Below are 25,052 nucleotides of genomic sequence, written 5' to 3' on the forward strand. Positions count from 1 at the left end.
TGCATACGTCCAGCGCTAATAGTTAGTTGGTTAGTTTCGTTTCTGTGCAGAAGGTGACGCTAAATATAGCTGCACAAACAGACGCGGCCGGCGGACGAACGAGTCAGCCTGTAGGGGTGAAGAGCTTTGAAATTATTTCCATTTTATTGTACTGCAAACTGGCATCTGCTAATTATACGTCTTTGGGTGGAAATGGAAAACTGCAGCCATAAAGTAAGAATCGATATCAGCTAGTCTTACCGTGCATTGGCTTTGCTTGCATTGACTCAGCAGCGCGATTCTCTACCATGACTATCGACCTCCAGATAAATTTTGTATGAAGTCTGACCAGCGCCTTTAGCGGGCGCTCTAACAACTATTACTGTAGCACATTTTAAATGTCTGAACAGAATCTTACTCTTTTACTCTTGTACTCTGATTATAATTTAGCCCAGAATTTATTCTAAGCTAAGCAATTTTAGAAATACTGCTTGTAAATTCAAATAGTAGTTACTTAAAGTCTGGCTACTGAAAGAAACTAAGTGGAATTATTCATGAAACAGTATGTGGGCGAGGAGCTGGCAGCCCTGCAGCGGTCGTGAGGTGAGTGGTGAGACGGCGTGACCTCTCGCAATGTCACGGAGACGGCCGCTCCTCACCTGACCACGTCACTGTGACGTCACCGTGTGCACCCCGCCTTAAACCTGGTGCTCTTGACTACAACCCCTTAGTAATAGCTGCTTTGGGAAATATTATACTGTCTAATGATAAAGTTAATGAGCTCTGTGGTGCAATGGTTTTAAGTCGTCGTCACGACTTTGAAAGTTGAGGGCTCGATTCCCATTTGGAACAAATATTTGTGCGATCCAGAAATAGATTTTTTCTAAATATATGTATATGTTAATATATGTTTGTAAATGCCCTCGCGACGTATTTAACGATGTGAGAGTTGCCTAAAAAAGATACTGAATGGCTTATATACTGAGAATAATTGAAGACCTTAATTTTTATAATCCGGGTCACCAGGATCCTTGAATCACCAACTTTGCTACAGGATTTAGTTTGTGATTTATTTGCTTTCAAAATGCCTCAAAAGTGTCGGAATCCTTTTAACTGAAGTCCTTTTTATATCAACAACAATCAATTATACTTCACTGACGTAAATAAGACATTGACGTCACACGCTCCTTGTTTCAGCAATATTGCATGACTACAGAAATTCCTCGCGATTCTTCAACTTTGAAATACTTTGGAAAATATTTCAGCATTTGCTTTAAGCTATTTTTAGCCCGACTGTGGTTTTTTACTGACTACTTAAATGCAAAGTATAATAAGAACAACGAATATAACGTATGGAGACATCGCATACGGGTCCCTAGCTAAAATATATTGTTACGATTAACGAGATCTTGAAAGAAAATACAGAATTATTGATCATCGACTTACTGCATAAATTCAGCCGACTTACTGCATAAAGTGATATAAGGTTGTAATAATAGCATGGATTTAATGTCTAATAGCAAGAGTTACCGCCTCTGTGGTGCGGTCGGTAGTGTATGCGACGATCATGGTTCAATTCCTACGTCGGGCAAAGAGCTATTTGTCTTTTCTAAATGTATGCTAGAATAATCCTCAACAGTAATTCGGAGTATAAGTAAAGTGCCCGGTGGCAATGGGCTCACCCTTATTACATGAGACTTACAATGTTAATGGTGAAACATGTGACGTGTATACTCATCTGCCTACACCTTCGGGAATAATAGGCGTGATATAGTTTATGTATGTATATTTCCGAATTTAAGCTAGACAGAACGTTCTAAACTGTAATGTGTTAGTGCAAACATAGGAGATGCACTTGAAAACAAAAATGTGTGAGAATAGCGCTCGTTATAGATTTAACGATGTTGTTTGTGTATTTCTCAGAAGTGCTTGTTTACTACTCTCTCTGCTGAGCCACTAGCGGCTAGCGTTATGTACTGAACATGCCGTGATGGTACATTAACACCCACGAACCACTGCAATATATTGATTGTATTTTATTGCTAGCAGAATCATTCAGCTCCGCACGCCTTCAAACTGTCATACATTTTCACTACTAAGGTACCCGCGGGTATTAAGGCCTAGCTAAGGGAGATTTGTAATAAAATGAAGAATATCCAATATAATCAACCAGTTTTTATAATAATCAGTCATGTACTTATATTACTACCGAGTTTAAACAAAAAATAGCTTCTAAAGCTTAAAACTAAAACATTATATCACTTTTAAAAAAACGCTGTCTTTAGGCCTTATTATAATAGGGTAGGGTAAAAAGGCCTATACTATAAACTATTCAAAAATCAACTTAAACTAAGTAAATTAGTATTCTTGACATCAATAATCATTAACATAAGGCAATAGAAAGCATAGTAGTCTTAATAAATTAAATAAATTGTCCTTATTCGCATCCATCAAGACATTGAAAATCATCAGTATATTCTGCAGTCAAACCGACACATTCTTTGTGGTACCACTTGAAGCATCGCGAACATTGCCTCATTGCATCATCCATTCTATCTTCTTTGCAGGCATGACCGTACCGATATTTTTTTTTTGTGATTTATTTTTGTCAGATCGCCTTCTGACCACAATGCTTGTTTGGGAGGCATCGTGACTGTAAGCACTGAAAACAATAATAAATAAATTGAAAATATAAACTACGTATATACTACCCACTAACAAACATTTTAAAAACACGCTCCTACTTATATAGCAGTTAAAAAAATAGGAGTATAATAAGGCCTATTGTAAAATTTTATAGGCCTTAATATCCGCCAACCACCTATTTACAGAAAAGAATAATAATATATTTTTTTATAACTACAAGTCTCTTAAAACGGTAATCTAAGGACAAGCATACGTTAATTAATAAGCGGACAGTCAATACAGGTTTGTAAATATGATATTTTCTAAACAACTTACGTTTTACTGGAGTCAATTTTTATAATTCGTGCTGCTGAACCGCACTTCTGAATTACTTCGACGATATTTGCGGGGGGAGAAGTGCAAGAGTGCGTCCGCCACTTTGCAGCGACTCGTATACGCTCTGAGCTTGTGTGACTGTACTCTTGATCGTCTACTACTGTATTTCGTACGTTTTTTGTTATTTAGGCCTTATTACCCGACAGGCCTTAATACCCGCAGGTCTTACACCTCAGAAGAATTCTGTAATCTGGATAGTTCTGTTATTTAAGCCTTTCACTTATGTTTAACGTATAAATAGAACTTATTTCAGCTAGTTTAATCGTGATAGAGACAGACAGACAAGTTTGCGTGTTTATCATATTAAGTAGTATTTATAGATTTATGAATATTCTGGTGTGGTGGGTGGTAACACGTTGTTCTGTTGATGTTTATTTCAATGGATATTAATAACAATGATCTTTTTGAGTTTAGCATATCTTTAATAATGAACGAGTTTAAAATTGAGACCAAATAAATTCTAGTGAGTAGTCTGTCAACCTGCCGAACGAATATTGAAAATGACTTAGAGTGTAGATCTAACCTAACCAAACATGTGGCTTTATCAAACAGAGAGTCACAATCAATGCTGTTGACACATAAAGCACCCTTAACTACTATCGTAGAACGTCATAGATCGAACACAAGCTTTTACCAAACACGTAAATAGGACGTTTCCTCTAAGACAACGATTTGTAGTAAGATATTAGCGCAGTGAGTTGTCCATGCCGCCCCATCTTCCACAACAAACAAATAAATACTGTCCGTTTCACCCAACGTTATTTTGTACGTAAATGTTTGCGTTTACGTATTTGTCCGGTACAGGAAATAGGGAAATTCAATAGAAAACCCAAGTCTCTTTTGCGATTAACGGTATCACAAAATATGTGAGTGGACGAAGCACTTACCACGGACACACAGAACTCATGTTGTGTAGAGCCTGCTGCCTCGCACAGCCTCGCTCGCGGACTTTATTTATGACTTTAATTATTAATTTGTGAAAACAAATAAGCCATCTTTGATCCCTAGTCTTCTTACTAGTTTTGCCTTTGGTACAACGGTTTATGCATATAACCGTAACATACAGACAAAAAAAGATTCAGATTGATTATATTATTTAATAGTTATTGTAACTGATAACTACTACATTATGGTCCGCAGTTGCATACCACTTGACTAAATGTAACAACGATCTAACTTAATCAGAACATGAATTGCTTTTGAATACAATTTGAATCGCGTCATTGTCAGTAAGTCCTATTTCAATCAGTTTGGTGTTTTTTGGTTCATTTGAAAACTGCGCCTCATTACTCTTGATCTCCTGACCATTCACATGTCACGGGCACCACCTCATCAGTATCCACTGTGAGCTCAACAAGATGATTCCAAGTAACATCACTGCAGGTTATGTATAAGAAAACAAATTCAAACGTCAACTTTGTTTATTAATCGCTTAAGCTTACAAATCAGTTACAATGAATGAAGGATTAATGTCTTTAGAACTTTTAAACAACTGGTTGTTCCGCTCCAAGACTGAACAGAACCTATAACACATGAACATCTGTTTGACATACTGTACGGGGAAGCACACGCACGGCACTTCGAACGTGACGTCGTTCACGTAACTCAAGAGACCAGATATGGAGCGCGTCGGGCGGCTCTCATTGAAGTACTCCTTGAACTTGAGCTCGAGTATGTCTACGAACTCAGTGAACTCTCTGGGCACCATGTTGATGACGTCACCGTCGCCGGTCGTGTATCCTCCTGTAGGTTGGTTGTCGTCATCGTCTTCGGTGACGTCACCGCTGCAAGAGTACAGCTTCATAACGTAACAGTGGCTGTGGTGCATGTACGCCCGGTACAGCAAGTACAGCGCCAGGTGCTCCGTCTTGTTCTCGCTCGGGAGCTGCAGGTCGCGGAACTGGCGCAGGTCTGCGTACGTCTCTGCGTGCTCATCTTCGTACTTGTCAATATCTGGCATCTGTCTTGCGTGCCACAAAAACGTCTCCAAGTCATTTGAACATCTTTTCTGGCTGAAGTACTGAAATATACTGAATATAGGGAATGTGGCTACAGCCGTCAATACCTGATTTGAGGTCGCTAAGTTACCGTACTTGTCGCGAATTTTATTGAAGTAATCGTTGAGACAATCTCGAGACAATCCCACCAGAGGCGCCCACTGCTTCTCAGTGTTTAAGTCCCCGTAAAGTAAGAATATACCATTAATCGTCATCCTAAAACCTTGTAAGACTGTCGCACTGTCCGTCCTGTCGGACCTTGTTTCTGCATCGATGACACGCAACGTCTGAAAAATAGTTAATATTCCAACCAGAAAATCGACCTGCGTCGTGTCGCCCGAAAATGGTCTATGTAGCACCTCGGCGTTACTGTCCGTCGAGTTGGTGGCGCTGACGTCGATCATGCTCATCATCTTGTTGACCATCATGAGCCAATGCGCTGTCACCATGGCGGCCATCGGCAGCGCCTTCGTGTCCACGTACGTGGCGATAGCCGTGGCCACCGCTATACTTAACGTCTCAGCAGTTATCCTTATTCCATCCTTGTCATGTTTGTTGGGTGCGACGTGCTCGAGTGTCAACTTGGGAGCGAGTCTATATTTCTTGTCAACGTCATGTTTGTAACAGTCTTCTATATGTGACCACTTCGCGAGTAACGAGCCACCAAGTTGAGTTAAATCGTGACCCACTAACGTGTCGCGGAGATCTTTCAACAAGTACTTTGGGTCGTAAATGTAATAAATTTTTGTATCATTATGATAAAAATACGGAGATTTAGCATTACATCCCCTGAGATTCGCCTCAGTCACTAGATCCGTCTGCAGGTCAGAGATCAACACTCGAACCCTGAGACCGTAGAGAAACATTCTGTCCAATATTTTATCAATTAAGTTTTTTACATTCAGATACTTTTCCATTTTGGCCAACTGGACAATTGCGATCGGTTGCTTCCACTTATGGAAGAGTCCTCGCACCGCGACCACCAGCACTTTGGTGGCGGGCTGCAGCGTCTGCACGCCGTCTACTTCGTGCAAGCCGCTGACGTAGTCCTTCTTCGCGTCGTAGTGAAGGCTCGGTGTTACATCTATGGAGCCGACGCACAACACGGATTGCTTCTCTTTATCGTTCATCGCATCCACTTTCAGTTCTAAAGCTTTAAGAACTTGCTCGTTTAAATCACTCGACAACGAAATGCAAAATCTGTACAGCGTGGAAATGCTCGGCAATCCAAAACTTTTTTTAAGAGCTTTATATGCAGTCGGACTTCTTAAGTATAATCCCAGGGCGAAGGCCTTAAATTCTGATCTAAATTTAAGTAGCTTAGTCTTTTTAACGGTAGGTTCACGTTTAATTCTATACGCTATTGCATTTAGTAGTGAACTGTCTGATCGCTCGCTATCCTTGTTCTCGTCTATTAAGATAGTGAGGCATTCAGGTTCTTCGTCGACTTCACATTTGATAACTTGTAAAGGTTCATAATGATCAGAGTGTTGCAGCGAGTCAACGCGTGTGTCGGTGAGGCTGGTGCCGGCGGCGTGGAGCGCGGCGCGGCTGGTGCTGGGCTGCAGCAGCGCAGGCGCCGCGCTCACGACGTCTTCACTAACGAACACTTCATTCGGCACTTCTTCTTCTGTACTTTGTATATTCCTCTTCCTGATAAAACAAAATAAATATGTGTTGACATTATTGAAGTAATAATGACATATAAGATAAATCTAGGTGATCTCGTGAATTACATATTAATAACTATATATAATTATTATTTATCGCTATTGACTCCACGATACAACCACATCATGAATGTACGAGGTGTACGAATCACTAACAGATGACGGAAACAAACCTAGAGACAAAAATAAACAAATATAAATGTGATGGGTCAGTTATAATAAAACACTCAGAACTTTTAAACATTATTCGTTTATCATATACAGAACAGCAGCTACAAACAGCGATATATTTCAATAAGGTGTATACTAATATGCAACACGAAGTTACTAGTGTTTTAGATACTGTTTGTAATTAGTCTTCTTATAAAACGTGACCGATGAATCGGTCATAGGGAATAGTCTTACAAAATAAAATTAATAATTTAAATAACATTTGTGGATACTGCATCTTAAAACAATCAAAAATATTGGTTAACGAAGAGAAACAAAGAAAAGTTAAATTAAATTCATCACCTTTTAGCAGACTTTTTATCCATATTAACGCGCGCAACGACGGCAGAGGAGCGCGGGGGGCGGTGCGGGGCGCGGGGCGAGCGCGGATGGTCTCTCGGGCGACGCGCCGCCGCTGACGTCTGGCGAGCAACTGCACGGTGTCTCACTCACTCTGAGCCTGCGTCTGTGTGCGTGCACCACAAGTACAGCGACTACCTGTGTGAATGTCATAGTGTGTATCATGCCGTATCGATGTGTGCGCGCTCACCTAGAACGCAATAGGTCACGTACACACTATGCTACAATAATACGACATAACTACACTATACAGAGATAGAATAAATTTCTTATTTATTCTATCTCTGTGTAGTGTAGTTATGTCTATACAAGTAGGTTAAATCTATACAAAAATAAGTTTTATAAATATTGTCATGAAAACATGATAGTCAATTAGTTTTTCGTTTGGATATTAAAGACAAATGTAATACAACGCCACATAATGTGCCACCCCATTAGCGACTTTATTTGACACTAGCTGACCCGCGCAACTTCGCTTGCGTCACATAAGAGAGAATGAGTCATAATTTTCTCCGTTTTTGTAACATTTTTATTAGTACTCTGTTCCTATTGTGCGTAGCGTGATGATATAATATGGCCTTTCTCGATAAATGGGCTATTCAACACTGAAAGAGTTTTCACAGTAGTTCCTGAGATTAGCGCGTTGAAACAAACAAACAAACTTTTCAGCTTTATAATATTAGTATAGATAAAATAAAGTTAAAAAGCTATTACTTACATAAGTTCAAAAGCAAATTTTAATCTATTATAGTGTTAACTGGTGCAACGTGTTCTTATTATAAATGAATAATTTATTTACCTGATACAAACAATAATGTATTAACATGAGCCAAAACAATGTCTTGCATTAGAAGTCAGAGCGCAAGTGTAGCCAAGCCATTACAATGTCGTTACAATGTCGTACCCATCACGCACACAAACACACGCGCGAGTGAGTGAGTGTGAGAGTGTTCCGCGCCGCTCACTCACACATGGTCACGCTAGTGTAACACTCACTTAGCAACAATCAGTCTTGCGTCAGTCGCGCTAGTGGGAGCGTCGCCCGCGTCGCGAACTCTCCCCCCCCCCTCCTCTCTCGCTGCGCGCCCCGCGTCTGTCTCGCGCGTCGCACACTTTATTATTGTTTAACATAACTAGGTACCTGCATTGGATATGGAGAAAAAGAAGCGAGGAAGTAAGACCAAATACTGCATAGTCATGGGATGTCATCGTACCTCAAAAAATAGCCCAAATTTACATTTCTTCGGTGTCCCACATAAACCTAGAAGGTGATTGATTTTTTTATTTACTGTGTAGGTAAATGTTACAAGGACGTTTGACGTCCTTGAATCGTCATTGACGCTTGGTCTACATGTGTATGTATTTTTACTATTAAATAATATGTGGTTTAGCTTTGCTATAAATATTATCTCATTGTGTACAACGCGATATCGCTATTGATGTGTGCGTGAGTCACGTTCAATTCGACTGACTAGTTAGTTCTAAACAAAGACGTATTCAAGAATTTGGATGTACCCACTTATAATGAATTTGAAATTTTTATAATGTGCAGATCTTGCTATTTCTTCCAAATATGAATAGTATCATTTAACAATAATAATCGATAGTATAGTATAATCCGGCGATAATACACATATTATCGCCGGATTCATAATACTGGATCTATAACCAAAATGGCCGTCTGCGCAGGTAGGTTCAGGCGTGTAGGTTTTAACAAATATTTTCTAAGTATAATTTACGTGTTTAAATATAATTAAAATAGTACAAACGTAAACCGCTGATCTCATATTTATTGTTACTAAGAGTATGTATTCGCTTCGTCGCAGGAGGGAGCTATGGCTGCATATACTGGAGCGAGAAGGCTACAGGGATCGATGGTTTATATTCGTGTGCGAGAGGCACTTCGGGCCGGAGGTCATCCTAGTGAGCGATCAAGGTATCAAGAGACTGACTAGCGACGCTACTCCGACGATGTTTCTAGAGCCGTCACGCGAGCCTCCTCGTGGCGCGCCCCTCGCCGCACAGCCCGCAGCCGCACAGCCCGCAGCCGCACAGCCCGCAGCCGCACAGCCCGCAGTCACAGAGCCCGCAGTCGCACCGGGCACCAGCTCGAGCTTCGTGGACGTTTCCACTGTAACAGAACGCACAGTTGATCATTGCATTCCAAACAAACGTATCAAGTTGCAACGAAACACAACAGTGTTTTATATAGAAGAAACACCTGAAGATGACGATACTCCTGGTAAATGTGAACCAAGCCCGAGACCAGCCCGCAGAACAATATATAAGAAATATGGAAACGAATTCAAACTTTTTGCTTTACGGTTATTTTTTAACAGTCCAGCCGCTTATAGGGTTCTACACGACAGTCTCGGTTTTCCCCGAGTGTCTACGCTGTACAGGTTATGTCTTCCATCATCGACTGAATTGAGTGACGTTGTACTTAAAGCTTTGAAACTGAAAGTGGATGCGATGAACGATAAAGAGAAGCAATCCGTGTTGTGCGTCGGCTCCATAGATGTAACACCGAGCCTTCACTACGACGCGAAGAAGGACTACGTCAGCGGCTTGCACGAAGTAGACGGCGTGCAGACGCTGCAGCCCGCCACCAAAGTGCTGGTGGTCGCGGTGCGAGGACTCTTCCATAAGTGGAAGCAACCGATCGCAATTGCACATTTAGCGGATTTGAAAAACTATATGGATGTGAAATGTCTCATAGATAAAGTGATCGACAGAATGTTTCAGTTTGGTCTTCAGGTGCGTGCCTGTATATCAGACTTACAGACAGATCTAGTCACCTGTGCCAGTCTGCGAGGTTGCGATCCCAAAGCTCCATACTTCTTCCAAGATAATAAAAAAATTTACTATTTGTACGATCCGACGTACTTGTTGAGAAGTCTTCGCGAAACGTTCGCTGCCCACGACTTCCTTCTCACCTCCGGGTCGGTCGCTAAGTGGTTTCACTTACAGACATGCTTCAAGCTGGACTCTAAGAAAAAAATCAAGCTTGCTCCTAAACTGACAGCCGAATGCTTCGAGCTTGAAAATAATACATTAAAGTATTCCAGTGAGTTTTTCAGTCCGGCTGTCATCACCGCTCTGGCCACGTACAAAGAGATGAAGCTGCTACCAGCGAGTGCCTCGTCCACAGCGCACTTTCTCTCAATGATCAATCAACTGATGAGTATCATCGACTTCAGCACCATTGACTCACCAGAGAACAACGACGCTGTGTTCACAGGCGACAAGTTACAATACAGGTTCTTGACTAATACGATGCGGAAGTTTGAAAAGTTGCAACTTACTTATGCTGAGACAGAGCCGATTGAGACCGACACTATAGAAGTGCTCAGAGGCTTCAGGATGACGATTCACTCCATACTTTTACTGCACGAGGATTTGAGATTTGAAAATCGCTGGGCTCCGCCAGTGGGACTGACTCGAGACTGTCTGAATAATTACTTCAACAAAGTGAGAGAGAGGTACGGAGCGCCACTGACCACTGACCGGGTGAGGGCGTCTATAACGAAATTCCCTATTTTTAACATATTCCAGTACTTTAGCCCGAGATCCTCCGATGACTTGGAGACATTTTTGTGGCATGCGAGACATATGCCAGATATTGAAAAGTACGAAAATCACTGCGGAAGATCCTTCACGGATCTGAGCGAATTCGCAGCGGTGGTGATGCCGGGCGAGAACAGGATCGAGCACCTGGCGCTGTACTTGCTATACCGGGCGTACATGCACCACAGCCACTGCTACATTATGCAGCTGTACTCTTGCAGCAGTGACGTCACCGAAGACGATGACGACAACCAGCTTACAGGAGGATACCTGACCGGCGACGGTAACGTCATCAACATGGTGCCCAGAGAGTTCACTGAGTTCGTAGACATACTCGAGCTCAAGTTCAAGGAGTACTTCAATGAGAGCCGCCCGACACACTCCATATCTGGTCTCTTGAGTTACGTGAACGACGTCACGTTCGAAGTGCCGTGCACGTGCTTTCCCATAGACTATGTCAAACAAATGTTTATGAGGTACAGAATGTTCCTACTCTTAGAACAAAATAATAAGTTGCTTGAAGATAAAGCTAAGCTCAGTGACAAGGAGTGTAGAGATAAGACGATGTTAACTGCTTCTAATCTGACTGTGTAGTTCTAATAAACAAGTTAATTTTGATTCTATTTGATCTCATTTATTCCTCACAGTAATGAACCCTGAGTTGCCTTATGACATACAATAGTAATGGCATATCCTAAGCCTGAATTGTGCTACCTTGTTAATGATATCTCTTAGGTTCGGCGGACATATGGTGTATAGGTATATAGAAGGCAGATTGACAGGTGAGAGGATCTGACTGGTGTTGTTATAAAACACAAAGACGAGTTAAGAAGCTCCTTTTTTATGATAGTGTGTTACTTAGCTGCTCGAATTTGTATTCTTACATTTTTCTTTTAATCTGTTATACCTAATTCGAAACTAATACGTCTTTCAGCTAGACTAAGATACCTACTGAATACTGAATGGCGGCTAGTCATGATCAGTAACGTGTATTAATTTATTATTGTTTATTAGGTATAGATCTTCCTAAGTGAAACTGCATAACAGCTATACTTGCGGCTAGTTGCGACTGTACTGTGACCACAACCGACCGCGCGCCTGATGACTCGTGCATCGGCCGAGCGTTGCCGAACTTTGCCGATGGTTGCCGATCGCACATGTTCGCGCCTCTCGGCTCTCGCCGCCAGCGAGCAATAGCTCTTGTTAGTGCCGCGGAATTGGATTACGTACGATACGTAGTTGTTAACTGAAGAGTACAGACACGCAGAGCTGACACTTAGGCAACTTACAGCCAATTAAATACACCTAATAGGTATTAGAAGAACTTACTATACGTTACCTATATATCATTAGGTATTACGTTGGTACACTGGTATGTATTTAACAAACCCGGTAACTAGTTAATCAAATTTTAATAATGTGGAATGTTTACTTATCCGCTTACTTATTTATCTTAAAAATTCAAAAAATAATGCAGTGTAACTGCAATTGGAATGGGAGCTATTTCTCAAAGTTAAGTTATCAATCATGTACTTAGACGTTTAGGTTATGGTAATATGAAGTTTAATACCTACCTAATTGTTCCCTGGAATTTCATGTCCCGTAAAGCTCATGAAACCTCCAATACTACAAATGATAAAAAAACATTTTTTGTCTCGCCCATCGTGGCACAATCCTCGCATATTGAACTTAGGAATTAAACAATAGAATAGAAAGAAAACAAACACTTATTCATATCAGCAAATTATTCAATAATAAGTAATCTTCAGCCTCCGCTTACCTTATAAAACTAAAAGTATTATTACAGGAATAAAGCGTATCTTAATGTTGAGAAACAAAACAATAATATTAGTGGCGCACAGAGCGTCGATGTTATTCGTAGTCGAGTGTACGTTAGCCACGGCGCCCAGCTCGCGCTATGAGCGATGCGGAGCGGCAACGTCGCATCGCGCGCATCGCTTCGTCTCTCTCAGTGTAGCTCCGACGTCGCTTCGGGAGGCCCGCGCTGTCGCCCGTCCCCGCCGCTCGGCCGCCGCTGGCCGCCGCCCGGCATGAACACCAGGAACTACCGCGAGCGGCTCATCGACGAGGTGAAGAAGTACCCCGTGCTCTACGACACGCGCAATGAGAACCACCGCGACATTGACGTCAGAGACCGCTGCTGGCTCGACATCTCCGAGCGGCTCGGAGCTAACAGTACGTATCCGTAGCTTATATTACTAATAACACAGTGGAAAACGAACCTTATTTCTATAACATCACAACTTATTATTGAACAGTTTCCGTTGGAATTCAGGTGTTCTCCAAAAATGTACGTTATCTTTATTGAGACAAGGTCGATTATACAATGATTCCGTATGTTGCTAAGGTATGTGAGTTGTTGCTCATTACACTCTTCCGATCAAACAAAGATAAAAATGTCAGGTTGAATTCGTTTCGTAGGAGTTTTTAAACGTACAATAAGGCGTAGTGAACAATACCTAGATGACCTTGAACTATTCGAGTTTTTTACCCATGTACACCTTTACGATAAACTAGCGCCACCGTGATATTGTGGTAGCAATGCGAACTATGACACAATAATACATTTTAGATTTCTGGTAAAAGATACTCATTTGAATAGCATTTATTTTGCATTGAATGTAATAAAATGAACTTTTTCTTTAAATCTTTTACTAAGAACTTGTGACGTTTTATAACACTATTTATATGATTTAAAATTTTGTCAATCTCTCAAGTCTAAGTCAAAAAATCAAAAAATCAAAATCAAAAATCAAAAATGTTTATTTCGTTATCTCGTACAACTTTTACAATAAATGTTACATAGAGACCTCCTTTTAAGTAAAAAATATACCTGTGCTAGGAGGTCTCGCTCTTCAATAGCAAATTATAAAAGGGTAAAAGTGGTGTACAGAATAAAATATAAAATATTAAAAAGGAATACAAAGGAAAATTTGAATATAACAGAATTAAAAATTAAAAGAATATTAAACAAAATAGAATCTCTTACAAACAAAAACGTCTTATGATACGTTACATTAAGTGGAAAACGCAAGACTTGCGTGTGTATGTACGAGTACGTGGAAGTGTGTGTAAGTTTGTGTGTGTGTGTGTGCGTGTGTGTGTTTGTGTGTGTGTGTGCGTGTGTGTGTGTGTGTGTGTGTGTGTGTGTGTGTGTGTGTGTGTGTGTTTGTGTAAGTGTGTGCAATAAGTGAGTCTGTGTGTTTAAGAGTATTTTATATTAACGATGTTTGCATTAATATTTCAATGTCATCATAAGTTTTCAGTTTTAACCATTCGATTAATGTCTTTTTACAGATTGTTGCAGACATAGGATATATGTTAAGTGTTTTGTTAATATTATTGTAAAGTATGGCAGAATGTGCAATGAATTGTCTTTTGGCGTATGCTGTTCTTACGTATTTAGTAGGTGCAACACTGTGTTTTCGTCGCTTATGTTGATGGTGAGGGTCATAAGATAGAGTTTTATGTAATTTTAAAACGGTATGAAGTACGTACAATTTTCTGACTGAGAGGATGTCGCTTAGGGAGTATAACTCATTAGTTGGAAATTTGAAAGGTTTGGAAAACATGACTTTAATTAGAGATCTCTGAACCCGCTCTAGTTCCAGAAATTTAGTTTTTGTTGCACCGCCCCATACGGGTATACAATAAATAAGAATGGATTGGGCCAGAGAGACATATATTGTATTTAACATTTTATAAGTTGTCACATGTCTTAGCTGCTTAAATATCCAGATCAGTTTTCTAGTTCGGGCCATAACCATATCAATATGAGAATGCCATGATAACCGCTGATCAACATGAACTCCCAGGTACTTTATATTGCTTACTTTTTCAATCTTTTCACAAGAACAATCAATATTTGATGAGTTACCACATGTATGAATTTTTATAGTTACGTTTGGTCCGGGTTGACTGTTATTATAATTGGTAAAAGCTATATGTTTGGTTTTCGAAATATTTAGAGTTAGAAGATGCGAATTAAGCCAGTTAACAATGTTGTGAAGCCCCTCCTCTGCAAATTTATATACAGATTCCCAAGAATCGCCAAAAAACACTATAGCAGTATCGTCTGCATATGAGAAAATACGGCCGTTCTCCGGCAGCATTCTGCAGAGTTGGTTAATATATATAAGAAATAGAGTCGGACCTAACACACTGCCCTGCGGCACCCCGTAGGTCACATACGACTCCCCACTAATATACTCCCCTACCCTGACTTTTTGCCTACGATCCTGCGAATAGTCTGTGAGTAATGCCAACGAGTTTCCTCTGATGCCAATGTCTTCTAGTCTGCGCACAAGAATGGGGACAGAGACGGTGTCAAACGCTTTTTTTAAGTCTAAAAATACAGTTAAACATCTTTTTCCTGAATCTACTAAGTTAACAATATGAGAGGTTAATGCAGTCACAGCATCTTACGTAGACAATTTTTGCCTGAAACCGTATTGAGCTTCTGAAATGATGTTATACTTATTAGTGTAACTGGTAAGTCTTTTGTTAATTAACTTTTCAATTATTTTGGATATTGCGGGCAGGACTGAAATAGGCCTGTAATTATTAACATCATCTCTGTCACCACCCTTGTGTACAGGCGTAATTATTGCTTGTTTTAGAGCTGGGGGAAATTTCCCTTGACTAAAGCACAAATTAGCCAGATGTGAAATTATCGGAACTACTAATTCATGGGCGGCTTTTAAAAATCTTGTACTAATATTATCCCAGCCTGGGGCACTTTCAGACTTGAGACCCATCAAAACATTATGTACTTCTGTAGGATCTGTTGGCAGAAGCACAAAGGAGGAAGCCTGTGTGGAGAGCGTATTGTGAATGTCATGTTGAAGTTGTGAAAGGTTTGTAGTGGTAATATTTTCAGCCAGGGCTTTTCCAATGTTTGAAAAATAATAATTTATGTGGTTTACTGATGCCTGAGGAGTGGATTTTATGTCTAATAGTTCTAAATTTGGATTTTTCTTTAGTTTACGATGAGTTATATTATTAATTGTGTTCCATATCTGTTTTGTATTCTTATTAGCCTTAAGTAGTTGTTCCTTATCATATTTTCGTTTAAGCTTTTTAATTAAATTAGATAAGTAAGTACATGCACAATATTTTAGATCTTTTGTCGAAATGGAAATAGGTATAATTGAGGAAGTTTACCTTATATGAGGATATTTAAGGATCGATATCATTAAGTTGTTACCTTCGCCAAGGGGACATAAGTTCCATGTTTTATGAAAGTAGGCATTAGCTTAAAATAATATTTGTGTTTAGCGTGATGGATGGACGGTCTAATCATAACTACAACTAGCATATTTAAGTCTAAAGCCGAAGAGATAGGCAAGGGCGCATTCATCGCTATCTACGAATTGTTTTGAATTGAGGTATTCCTAACAAAAAGGATAGATTTATTTGGTTTCCATCCAGAATGTTTAAGACAAATACGTAATATCTTCAAATTAATTAAACTCAATACTATCTAGGTATGAAGCCTAGCAGCGCTCTTAACGTATTTTGCCAAGGCAATTTATTGCAGACTTTTTTTATTTATAAAGACAGATTACGAAATATTTTCTTCATTAATATACCTATGTATTAATTAACAATTAGGGTATGTTGTGTTTATTATACATGCTTATGGGCGCGGTGGTTGTCAGGCGAGGTGCTGAAGCGGGAATGGAAGATCCTGCGTGACTCGATGCGGCAGGCGCTGAAGCGCAGCAAGCAGGGCGCCACCACCAAGAACGGGCTGCCGTGCAAGAAGTGGCGCTTCCAGAGCCGCATGGCCTTCCTGCTGCCCTACATGACCATGAGGCGGTGAGCATACCCCACTTTGTCTTTTCGCTTTGCTTTCGAATTACTTAAAAAAGTGGCAGTTTGCCCCGTATTGTGTTTAAATGGTGAACGCTGTGAACTCAACTGTACCTCTAATGCAGAGTATCTCGTGTCTAAATCTTGGAACATTGAGGTCACCGTAAAGTAAAGTAATCGGCATTGCACCACAACACTCGCCCGCTATGTCGAGTATCGTTCCAGATGCTCACAAAATGAAACTCCTGTACAATTGAATAATTGTAATAAACATGACTTCTACAAATTAATATCCTCGAGGACTTTTTAAAACCCGCTAGCTTACTCGTTTCTCTTTACAGAGAACGTCAAATAAAAGAGGACTTAAAACTAGACGAGACTGAGCCTTCAGAGGTGGAGGAGGAGCGGCCGGAGCCCGAGGTGTGGGAGCCGGGCTCCGGCGACGACTCCTCGCTGGAGCTGTTCTTCGCCAGCGTGTGTCAGAGCAGCAAGCGGCTGCCGCGCAAGCTGCAGGCCTCCGTCAAGCGCCAGGTGCTGGACGTGCTGCTGCGGGTGGAGGAGGAGTGGGAGCAGGCGCTGCACGCCAAGCCCGAGCTCGACAAGGACTTTGACTGACAGGAACACAACTATACGCATTTATATAAGTTAAGGCTCACACAGACTCGCCACCGCTGATTTCTCACGTCGCGAAACTTAACGAATCTGTTCCATTGATAGTTGTGTGTGCGTTGTGTTGAACTGTACGTATAATGTTAGGGTGAATATGCACGGTAATGAATAACAGAAATAAACTTTATTATATAAATTACAATTAAAATAATATAGAATACAAAACACTCCTCAATAGAGCGTTTTAGTCAAGAGTAAATACTATAAATAATTTCAGTTGTGGAATCAGCTAGCGTTAGTTAGAATATGATGAAGTTGTTTTGTGTACTTAAATGTGGACGGGTAGAAATATGTGAAAGAGAGAGTATAGAGACGTGATGTCTCTTTCTAAGAGCAATAACAATTATTATTACAGAAAATTCAGTGTGCCTATCCACTAGATATTTGCTATGCTACGTTTCTAGGCAGTTGTCCCACCAACGACGAGTAAACGATTAACTATCCTATCTGCTATTTTCTCGCTCAAGAAACGTACAATAGATATAACATTCCGTGTAAATAAAAGAGATGCCTATACAAATAGTTGATCGCTGACTGTTCACACTGGCGACGACGACTCGTTTTACTAGTTTAATCGCTAAGCGACAAGCTTTCAAAAGTAAACCTACTCAGCGATACTCGTTTAGTGATGCTCGCTCGCTTGATCATTTCTTTTGAACTCAGTTTTATCTCCCACAGCGAGCGATATTGTCAGACACATTTAATAAAAACAACGCCTCCATATTGTCGAACTTGCAGCTAAAGTTGTTAGTAAACACGTATGTTGCGCAGGTTTGCACAAGACTAAGCGACCACGGGTAAGTGGCGCGAGTAATCGCTCGTCGCACTTACACACTCGCCTACTCGCCTATAACGCGGCGACAAAACTATTGAATACACTCGCTTCCCGCTGATAGCCAACTCTTTTATAAGTTTCTAGTTCTACTCGTTTCTCGTTCATCGTTGGCGGTGGGACAACTGCCCTAGGGATGCGTTTCAATTCATAATATTCGTTGATCCTCATAATACTAGTGGAAGGACACCTTAAATATTTAATAGTGTAATTTTATGATTAGAGTTTTATGAATCATAGAACCAGTAATTTCGATTCTTATTTTATTTTCAATGGACATTGAATTGCTTAATTTTATGATATTTTTGTTATTCTTGATAATTTCGGCCAAGTTACTTCGTAGTCGAAAGCATTATTTACAAAATGGTAAGTTTAAAATATAGATATAGTAATGATAACTGCCGTAATGTTGTGATATGATAGAGTTATATGTGACACACGGTTAACGCACGGTTGTCGGCAACCTGATGATCATGTACAAATCGTGCTGTGAGGTGACTACATTAAAATGTCTAAGGAACATGTGTTTTAATTACATGTAAGCTTTGCATCAACATTATCCAGAGAACAGGTAAGAATGCTGGTATACTACCAACTGGTCTTCAACCCGTGGAAAATATTTCGAACAAATTGTGATGCAAGGTGATCGCTACATCATTGAACAAGGATTTGTCCTTTGTGTCCCTTGATTCTTTATTAGTAAGTATTCGCGACCCAAAAGCATATGTGAATGCAAGATATTGTCTTCAAAAAATTACAATAGGTACTATTAACAACATTAAAGTAAAGCAAACCATTTACAGAATGGTAAAGATGAATTAACAGCAAATATATAAACAAAAAAATTATAAATTACGCCTGTTAAACAAACCGTCACACGGCCACAGGTTTTGAAAACTGCCATCGAAAGTTATGAAGGTGGATCCGGCGGCTCTTCATGAGTCCCGGGGTACTTCCGTCTGATCATCTTGTGCAGGTCCACCAGGTACTCGACGGTATAGGTGACGTCCACGTTGGTGGCCAGCATGTGCTGGTACAGCATCACGTGGTGGTAGACGCGCTGCTTGCGGTTCAGCCGCGCCGTGGCCTGCATCGTCAGCATCTTCTTCTTCCAGTGCTCCAGCTTCATGAAGATGTGTCCGAGGCGGTAGCGTTCGTCCGACGCGTACTTCGACAGTATCGGCTGCAGCTCCTCCATCCTGTCTTGGACGAAGTAGATGAGTCGCCTGATGGCTCGTAACGCTCTGCTGGCCACGTGGTCCTCCGTCTGTCTCCTGGTGTTGAACACAGTAGCCCGGGGACGAGGGTCTGTCAGTGAAAAGTCAGTGTCGTTGAAGGTAGCCAGCAAGGTGTCAAGTTCAGGAGTCATAGCTCTGCGCTTTGCTATGGTCGCTTCGATGAGAGGGTCCGGTCCTACGAATGATTCGTCCCGCAACGTTATGTAACTCGTGTTCACGATCTTTGTTATACATAACCCTGAAATAAGAACCAGTAGGTCTTACTACATTCACTATAAATTATGTTAGGTATACTTAATTAAACATGACATTGCAGATTAGCAGCTCTGTGTGTGGAGCGTCGTCATAATCTAAAAGAACCTCTATACAAATAAGTCGAATCTTACACATAAACAATGCCATCCCCGACGTTATGCCGGCGAACATTGTCACCGAAACATAGAACATTCAATTAAGTGAAACTGTGGTTCAATGGTGAGCAGTAGACAGTCGGCTCTCGGCTCCTATCACCCGCGGAGTAAACACTTCTCTAATAAACGTGCTTTACGATCAATAACGTTTTATTGTACATAAACACGCTGATAACAACACCTCACTCATTTCCTCTCACTTGCTTCCTCACTGTGGAAAACGAAAGTGAGAAAATCATTAACATATTTTAATGCTTGCGCCTAACTAATTTCCCCTTTAGTGCATCAAATATAGTCATTCTGCAACGATAGCTAGTGTGCGAGTGCAACACGCAATATCCTGGACAACAAAATTATTGACAACTTTATGGCTAACTTGGCAATATCCAGTATTGTACATGCATTTTCAGATAATGGGTGAATACCGGTTTTTTTTTATTATTTTCCATGTCCAGAGTATTCGGGGTGAAGCCAGAAATGCATCAATATGATTGCATATTTATTAGCTTTCCTACTGTGAATAAAAGTGTAGTTCCGACAGAATGTAGATTCGATAAATGCTGTTATTATCTAGCTAAGTCGGATTACAGCCAGTTGACGATAACAATCACCCAGTGTGGTACAATTTTATTGTTATCTTTCCTATCACATAATCTATACTGATACATTCGTAGGTATATTGTAAGTACAGTGCACACTAGGCAGTCATTTGTTTTGCTTCTACTGTTACATTATCGGCTGTTATTGATGAGTGCTTTATCGAAATAAATGTATTTCTTACTGTGCTCCGGGATATTAATGAGCTCGCACTTTATCGGACAAGGAAAACATCGCCGCAGATATTTACCCTCTATATCTATTGTTCTGAATGTCCTTTAGTTAAAGCTGTGAGAAATTCTCTTACCTTACACGTAAGCGACACGGACATAAAATTATCTCGTATGCCATAGAAGATAATAAATTGAAATCGTATTACTTAGTTACAGATAAACTTGTGTTAAATAAGGAGTTAACAGGGAATCCCGTTCCCATACATAACCAAAAAGCAATGCCAGTAATAGATGTTCCCTAAATAACAGCATTCTATGTTCACATCACGTAGCAAAAATTAAAAATAAATCTCTTCGCTCGCATTCACCGAGTTCGCAACGAGGGTGGAAGGGCGGCAAGGTGGGAGGGGGCGAGGGGTGGCCCTCCCCCTCCCCCTCGTCCCTCAGGCCCCGCAGGTGGCATCGATCGTCCTCCGCCCAGCAACAACTAGCTAGTGAGCTCTATTCTCGTTCCATTTCATATTTTACAGGATTCACTGATGGTAGCGCAATTACGTATAACGACATACAACGACGACTGTGCGACGTTCATATCTTTACTCTCCGGAACATGGCGACGACAAATCGCTGAAGGGGCTCTACACATACTTACATTATCATGACAAAGGAACAAATGTGGAAAAGTACAGCATTCAGTGGGCTTCGGCCTTACAGATCGGCTACTGTTCAATTACAAATACAAGTTACAATCTCATGCAGCTGTAATTGAATCCGTTAATAAAAAGTCTACAGGACAAGTAACCTTTACAGACCCAATGCTGGGCTCGAGCTTCCTCCGGTGTCGAAGTAAGGGTTCCCTAGGGTTAAACGGGCTTTGCGTTTATCGTGCCGGCCAAGTGTGTGGTACAGATTCAACACTATTTAAGAATTTATTTTTCAAAAACTCTTTCAAGGTTTAACTTTCTAAGACGTAAATAACTATAAAAAGTCCAAGGTCAATTTTATTATAAGCTATTAATAACTCAATAGCACGTTTGATAAAACCTATCATGTAAAGCTTCATAACAGTAGCAAAGTCTAAAGTCCTGGCCACAAAATAAATGACTATCAATGCAAAATTGGTTAGGCGGAGGATTTCCCGTGAGCCTGGCATCAATAGAGGCAGCCTGTTGCAGGTGGCTGGACACGGGCCAGGAGTGCACGACATAGGTACTTACATGTATGTGCATCATGTACTCGATACACACGGCTCACACCAGCCACGAGCTAGCCGGGACTAGCCACGAGCCACGCGCACGGGATACCTAACACCTGCGGTTTACCTACCTGCATGTATGTACTGAGCTGTATAAATCGCGAGCTGCAGGTTTCAGCCGACGTTACTGCCACAATATTTACATAAGAACTCTGTAGTTACTTTTGTACATATCGTCAAAATGGTGATGGTGAAGCATTTTGGCTTGAATTTACTTTTCAATTTATTTAAATCTCATCTCTAATCTACTAAACTTAACCACCTTGCCTAAATCCTATATTCCGTTGCTGTTCTGCACCTATTCTAAATTATACCCAATTTTTAATCTTTCTTATAACCTATTGTACAGTTAATAAAGATAGTCGTATTTTTTAAAAAGTAACAAAGACATCACTGCCCCAAAAAATCTCATCCCCCTCTCCCATACAACCCTATCTTTAACTTGTGTAATGTTTTTAACCCCCGGCTCATTTGTAATGCTAACCACGTCCGCGGCGACTCCACGCGGGGATTTGTCTCCATCATCTGTAAGAACGAGTATAAATAGTAAAATTGATTTACTTGTGACTGTTTTATCGAATCGTAAAGTCCCGAACCCGCAACTGACCAGCGTGGTGGACTCAAGATCTAACCTCTCCCTCATTACGGGAGGAGACCCTTGCCCAGCAGTGGAAAATTAATGGGTTGAATTTATTTATTGTATCTATACTAATATAATAAAGCTGAAGAGTTTGTTTGTTTGTTTGTTTGTTTGTTTGAACGCGCTAATCTCAGGAACTACTGGTCCGATTTTAAAAATTCTTTCAGTGTTAGATAGCCCATTTATCGAGGAAGGCTATAGGCTATATAACATCACGCTACGGTCATTAGGAGCGGAGTAGCAACGAAAAATGTTACAAAAACGGGGAAAATTTTGACCCATTCTCTTAGGTGACGCAAGGGAAGTCGCGCGGGTCATTATAGATAATTATCATCGGTATTATTAAAATATATTCATTAATCGAGTGATCAAGTATCAAATGATTGCACGTGCAGTGATAATAGTTTTAAATAAGGACGAACCTACAGATATATTTGATAGCAAGGCATTAACGAGTTGGCAACATCGCTAAAGTACTAAGGATCCATTTTACTAAAAGGAAAAAGCAAAAATAAACTTTGTATTGTGCTAACTTCCTGACAATTTTTATTGCAAGACTATTATGCTATTTTAATTTAGTAAAGAATTTTTCAGTAAAACTGAAGAATGGCATTAATTCAACCTGTAATGGTAAAAAAAATCTGTGATATTTGTTCCCACTGCCAAACATTTCGGAGTTACTGAAATCACAATCAGTTTGAAACATTAATAGACAAATATTACCATTACCATAATGACTCTACCTTCCTAATAATACCAACATAGCAACAACTTGAAACATGTAACCCTAACGACCAAGTATCTAATTTGTATCAAAATCAAAGCTCATGTGAAGTAAGCTGCCATAATGATCGCTGGGGGGAGGGGGAGGGGGTGGCGGTACCGTGGGGGGTGCAAGTGTATGGGGGTACCTACGTAGATATAAATAGGCGTCCTCGCTCACTGCCAAGGTCGGCGCGGGTCGATAGTGCCCCCGCGCCCCGCTCTCCCCCGCCCCTCCCCCCGCGCACCCCGCCCGCTCCCCCCACACAGCGCCTAGGGAGCGCCTGTAACTGAATGCTTGTGAACAACTTCCTATAACTAAGTTAGTTTTACAGCGCGTATATTTTACAACAGGGGATATAATTAATTAGCTATTCGTTTTGATTACATTGCATGTGTGGTGCAGTGGGACTGTGGGACAACAACACAATACAAGCGGAATTCTTTGTTTGTCAGTAGGTATACATTTTGGGAGAAGGTATAGATAGATGTTTGTTTGATTATTACATACTTATTTTTTGTCACTCATAGGATTTACTCATCGAGAGAGCTGTGTTCAGGGGAATGGTTGAAGTCGTCCTAGTAGTCACTTTCACTGTCGTACTTCGGGTAGCGGGTTCGACTCCCATTCAGGACAAATTTTAGAGTTTTGACCACGAGTTATTCCGACTAATAAGCCTTATTTATGCGTCTGTCATGTTTAACTTAACCAAATCTTAACAAAACGTTTAGAAACATTAAAGTTGGTACCCAGTCAAGACAACCTATACTGGACTGCTATGTGTATCACCGTTTTATTTGATAAGGTACCTATACTTTTAGGGCGAAGAGTCATGTCACAATGTTGTATCAATTTATACAGATGGCTACGCCTTCAATTTATTTGCTTCTACTCAGATTAAACAAAGACAAAGACATACATTTATAGAACCAAATCGTAACGTTCTCTCGTTAAGAAGCCATTCTTACGAAAAGCTTAATACATGAGAAAATTCCCCCTTCACATAATCATTCAATAAAATTCAATGGAAATGTCTCAAAGAAATGCCAATTTCTTTTCTAACAAAGAACAAACAGTACAGTAAAGGATGTCCTCCAATTGAAACATACCCATTTTAGTCGCGGGGTATTTACGGCTCAGCCACAAGGAAACAGCTGATTGTTGCTAGGGGCTGCTCCTCCACCAGTCCGGCGATCAGTCGCACGACTCGTCTCACCACGGCGCCGCCTGCTCTGCGCATGTAGCAGTATCGACCAACGACACATCGTACAAACGAAAATCAACCTTTTCAGAAGGTGGTTTGGTATATTTTCAGGTGTGCCAGCTCTATAATCCTTAATACTCCCAAATAGATTCGTATATCCCAGTCAATCAAATATAGCATTTAAACCAAGGCAGTAAGGTTCACGTGTGGTGCAGCAGTTAGTTGGTGTGATTATGACTCCGGTGTAATTATAAAACTATAGGTAATTGATGTAGTATCACAGCTGTGCCTGGCTGCTGGTACGTGTAGGTGTGGGGTGTAGTGCAGGGTTGGACTGGCGCAAGGGCGTGTTGCCAACCGACTACATGACCGCTTCCACCTTGCGGCCTTTGTGTCCTCAACGACATTGCAGTGCAGGGAAGTTACAGTTCCCTTCACTCAACAATTGAAATATATTTAGAATCTGCTTTCATTATGATCAGATACGTATTGTCCAACTCGGCAATCTTCAAGAGTTGCATAAAATTACATTGTTTTTCTAGTTGATAGGTCGTTATGAATGAATAGATGGATAGGTCTTGTTTTGAACATTATGATACTTTAATTTACAGTAAGAAATACTGCTACGCACA

At 40.6% G+C, this 25,052-nt stretch overlaps 3 protein-coding genes across 4 annotated transcripts; 2 read left to right on the top strand and 1 right to left on the bottom strand.

Moving 5' to 3' along the window:
- Nucleotides 1-4,386: 4,386 nt before the first annotated feature.
- On the bottom strand, nt 4,387-8,321 carry LOC142979175 (uncharacterized). Of its 2 annotated transcripts, none has more exons than XM_076123966.1 (3): nt 8,234-8,321; nt 7,181-7,375; nt 4,387-6,650 (listed from the first exon to the last, which is right to left on the bottom strand). In XM_076123966.1, exons 2-3 carry the CDS (start codon nt 7,201-7,203, stop codon nt 4,439-4,441), a joined length of 2,235 nt encoding a protein of 744 aa, XP_075980081.1. In that variant the 5' UTR covers nt 7,204-7,375; nt 8,234-8,321; the 3' UTR covers nt 4,387-4,438. The 2 variants fall into 2 exon arrangements, with proteins under 2 accessions (XP_075980081.1, XP_075980080.1); XM_076123965.1 differs by lacking the exon at nt 8,234-8,321 and adding an exon at nt 8,037-8,166.
- A 45-nt stretch (nt 8,322-8,366) lies between these two features.
- Nucleotides 8,367-11,427, top strand: LOC142979174 (uncharacterized). Its single transcript, XM_076123964.1, has 2 exons — nt 8,367-8,505; nt 9,064-11,427. The coding sequence occupies exons 1-2, from the start codon at nt 8,390-8,392 to the stop codon at nt 11,396-11,398; spliced, it is 2,451 nt and encodes an 816-aa protein (XP_075980079.1). The 5' UTR covers nt 8,367-8,389; the 3' UTR covers nt 11,399-11,427.
- Nucleotides 11,428-12,696: 1,269 nt separating this feature from the next.
- LOC142979176 (uncharacterized) lies at nt 12,697-18,542 on the top strand. The gene is made up of 3 exons (XM_076123967.1): nt 12,697-13,000; nt 16,486-16,645; nt 16,981-18,542. Exons 1-3 carry the CDS (start codon nt 12,730-12,732, stop codon nt 17,252-17,254), a joined length of 705 nt encoding a protein of 234 aa, XP_075980082.1. The 5' UTR covers nt 12,697-12,729; the 3' UTR covers nt 17,255-18,542.
- The last annotated feature ends 6,510 nt before the right edge of the window (nt 18,543-25,052 follow it).

Source organism: Anticarsia gemmatalis, chromosome 16 (genome assembly GCF_050436995.1).
Source record: "Anticarsia gemmatalis isolate Benzon Research Colony breed Stoneville strain chromosome 16, ilAntGemm2 primary, whole genome shotgun sequence".
Lineage (NCBI taxonomy): Eukaryota > Metazoa > Arthropoda > Insecta > Lepidoptera > Erebidae > Anticarsia > Anticarsia gemmatalis.

Coding starts and splice junctions, on each gene's coding strand:
- LOC142979175 (XM_076123966.1), bottom strand. CDS start 7,203: ATGGATAAAAAGTCTGCTAAAAG. Junction 6,651..7,180: donor GATAAAAAGTCTGCTAAAAG/GTGATGAATTTA, acceptor TTGTTTTATCAG/GAAGAGGAATATACAAAGTA.
- LOC142979174 (XM_076123964.1), top strand. CDS start 8,390: ATGGAGAAAAAGAAGCGAGGAAGTAAGACCAAATACTGCATAGTCATG. Junction 8,506..9,063: donor GTCCCACATAAACCTAGAAG/GTGATTGATTTT, acceptor GCTTCGTCGCAG/GAGGGAGCTATGGCTGCATA.
- LOC142979176 (XM_076123967.1), top strand. CDS start 12,730: ATGCGGAGCGGCAACGTCGCATCGCGCGCATCGCTTCGTCTCTCTCAG. Junction 13,001..16,485: donor CGAGCGGCTCGGAGCTAACA/GTACGTATCCGT, acceptor GGTGGTTGTCAG/GCGAGGTGCTGAAGCGGGAA. Junction 16,646..16,980: donor CCCTACATGACCATGAGGCG/GTGAGCATACCC, acceptor TTCTCTTTACAG/AGAACGTCAAATAAAAGAGG.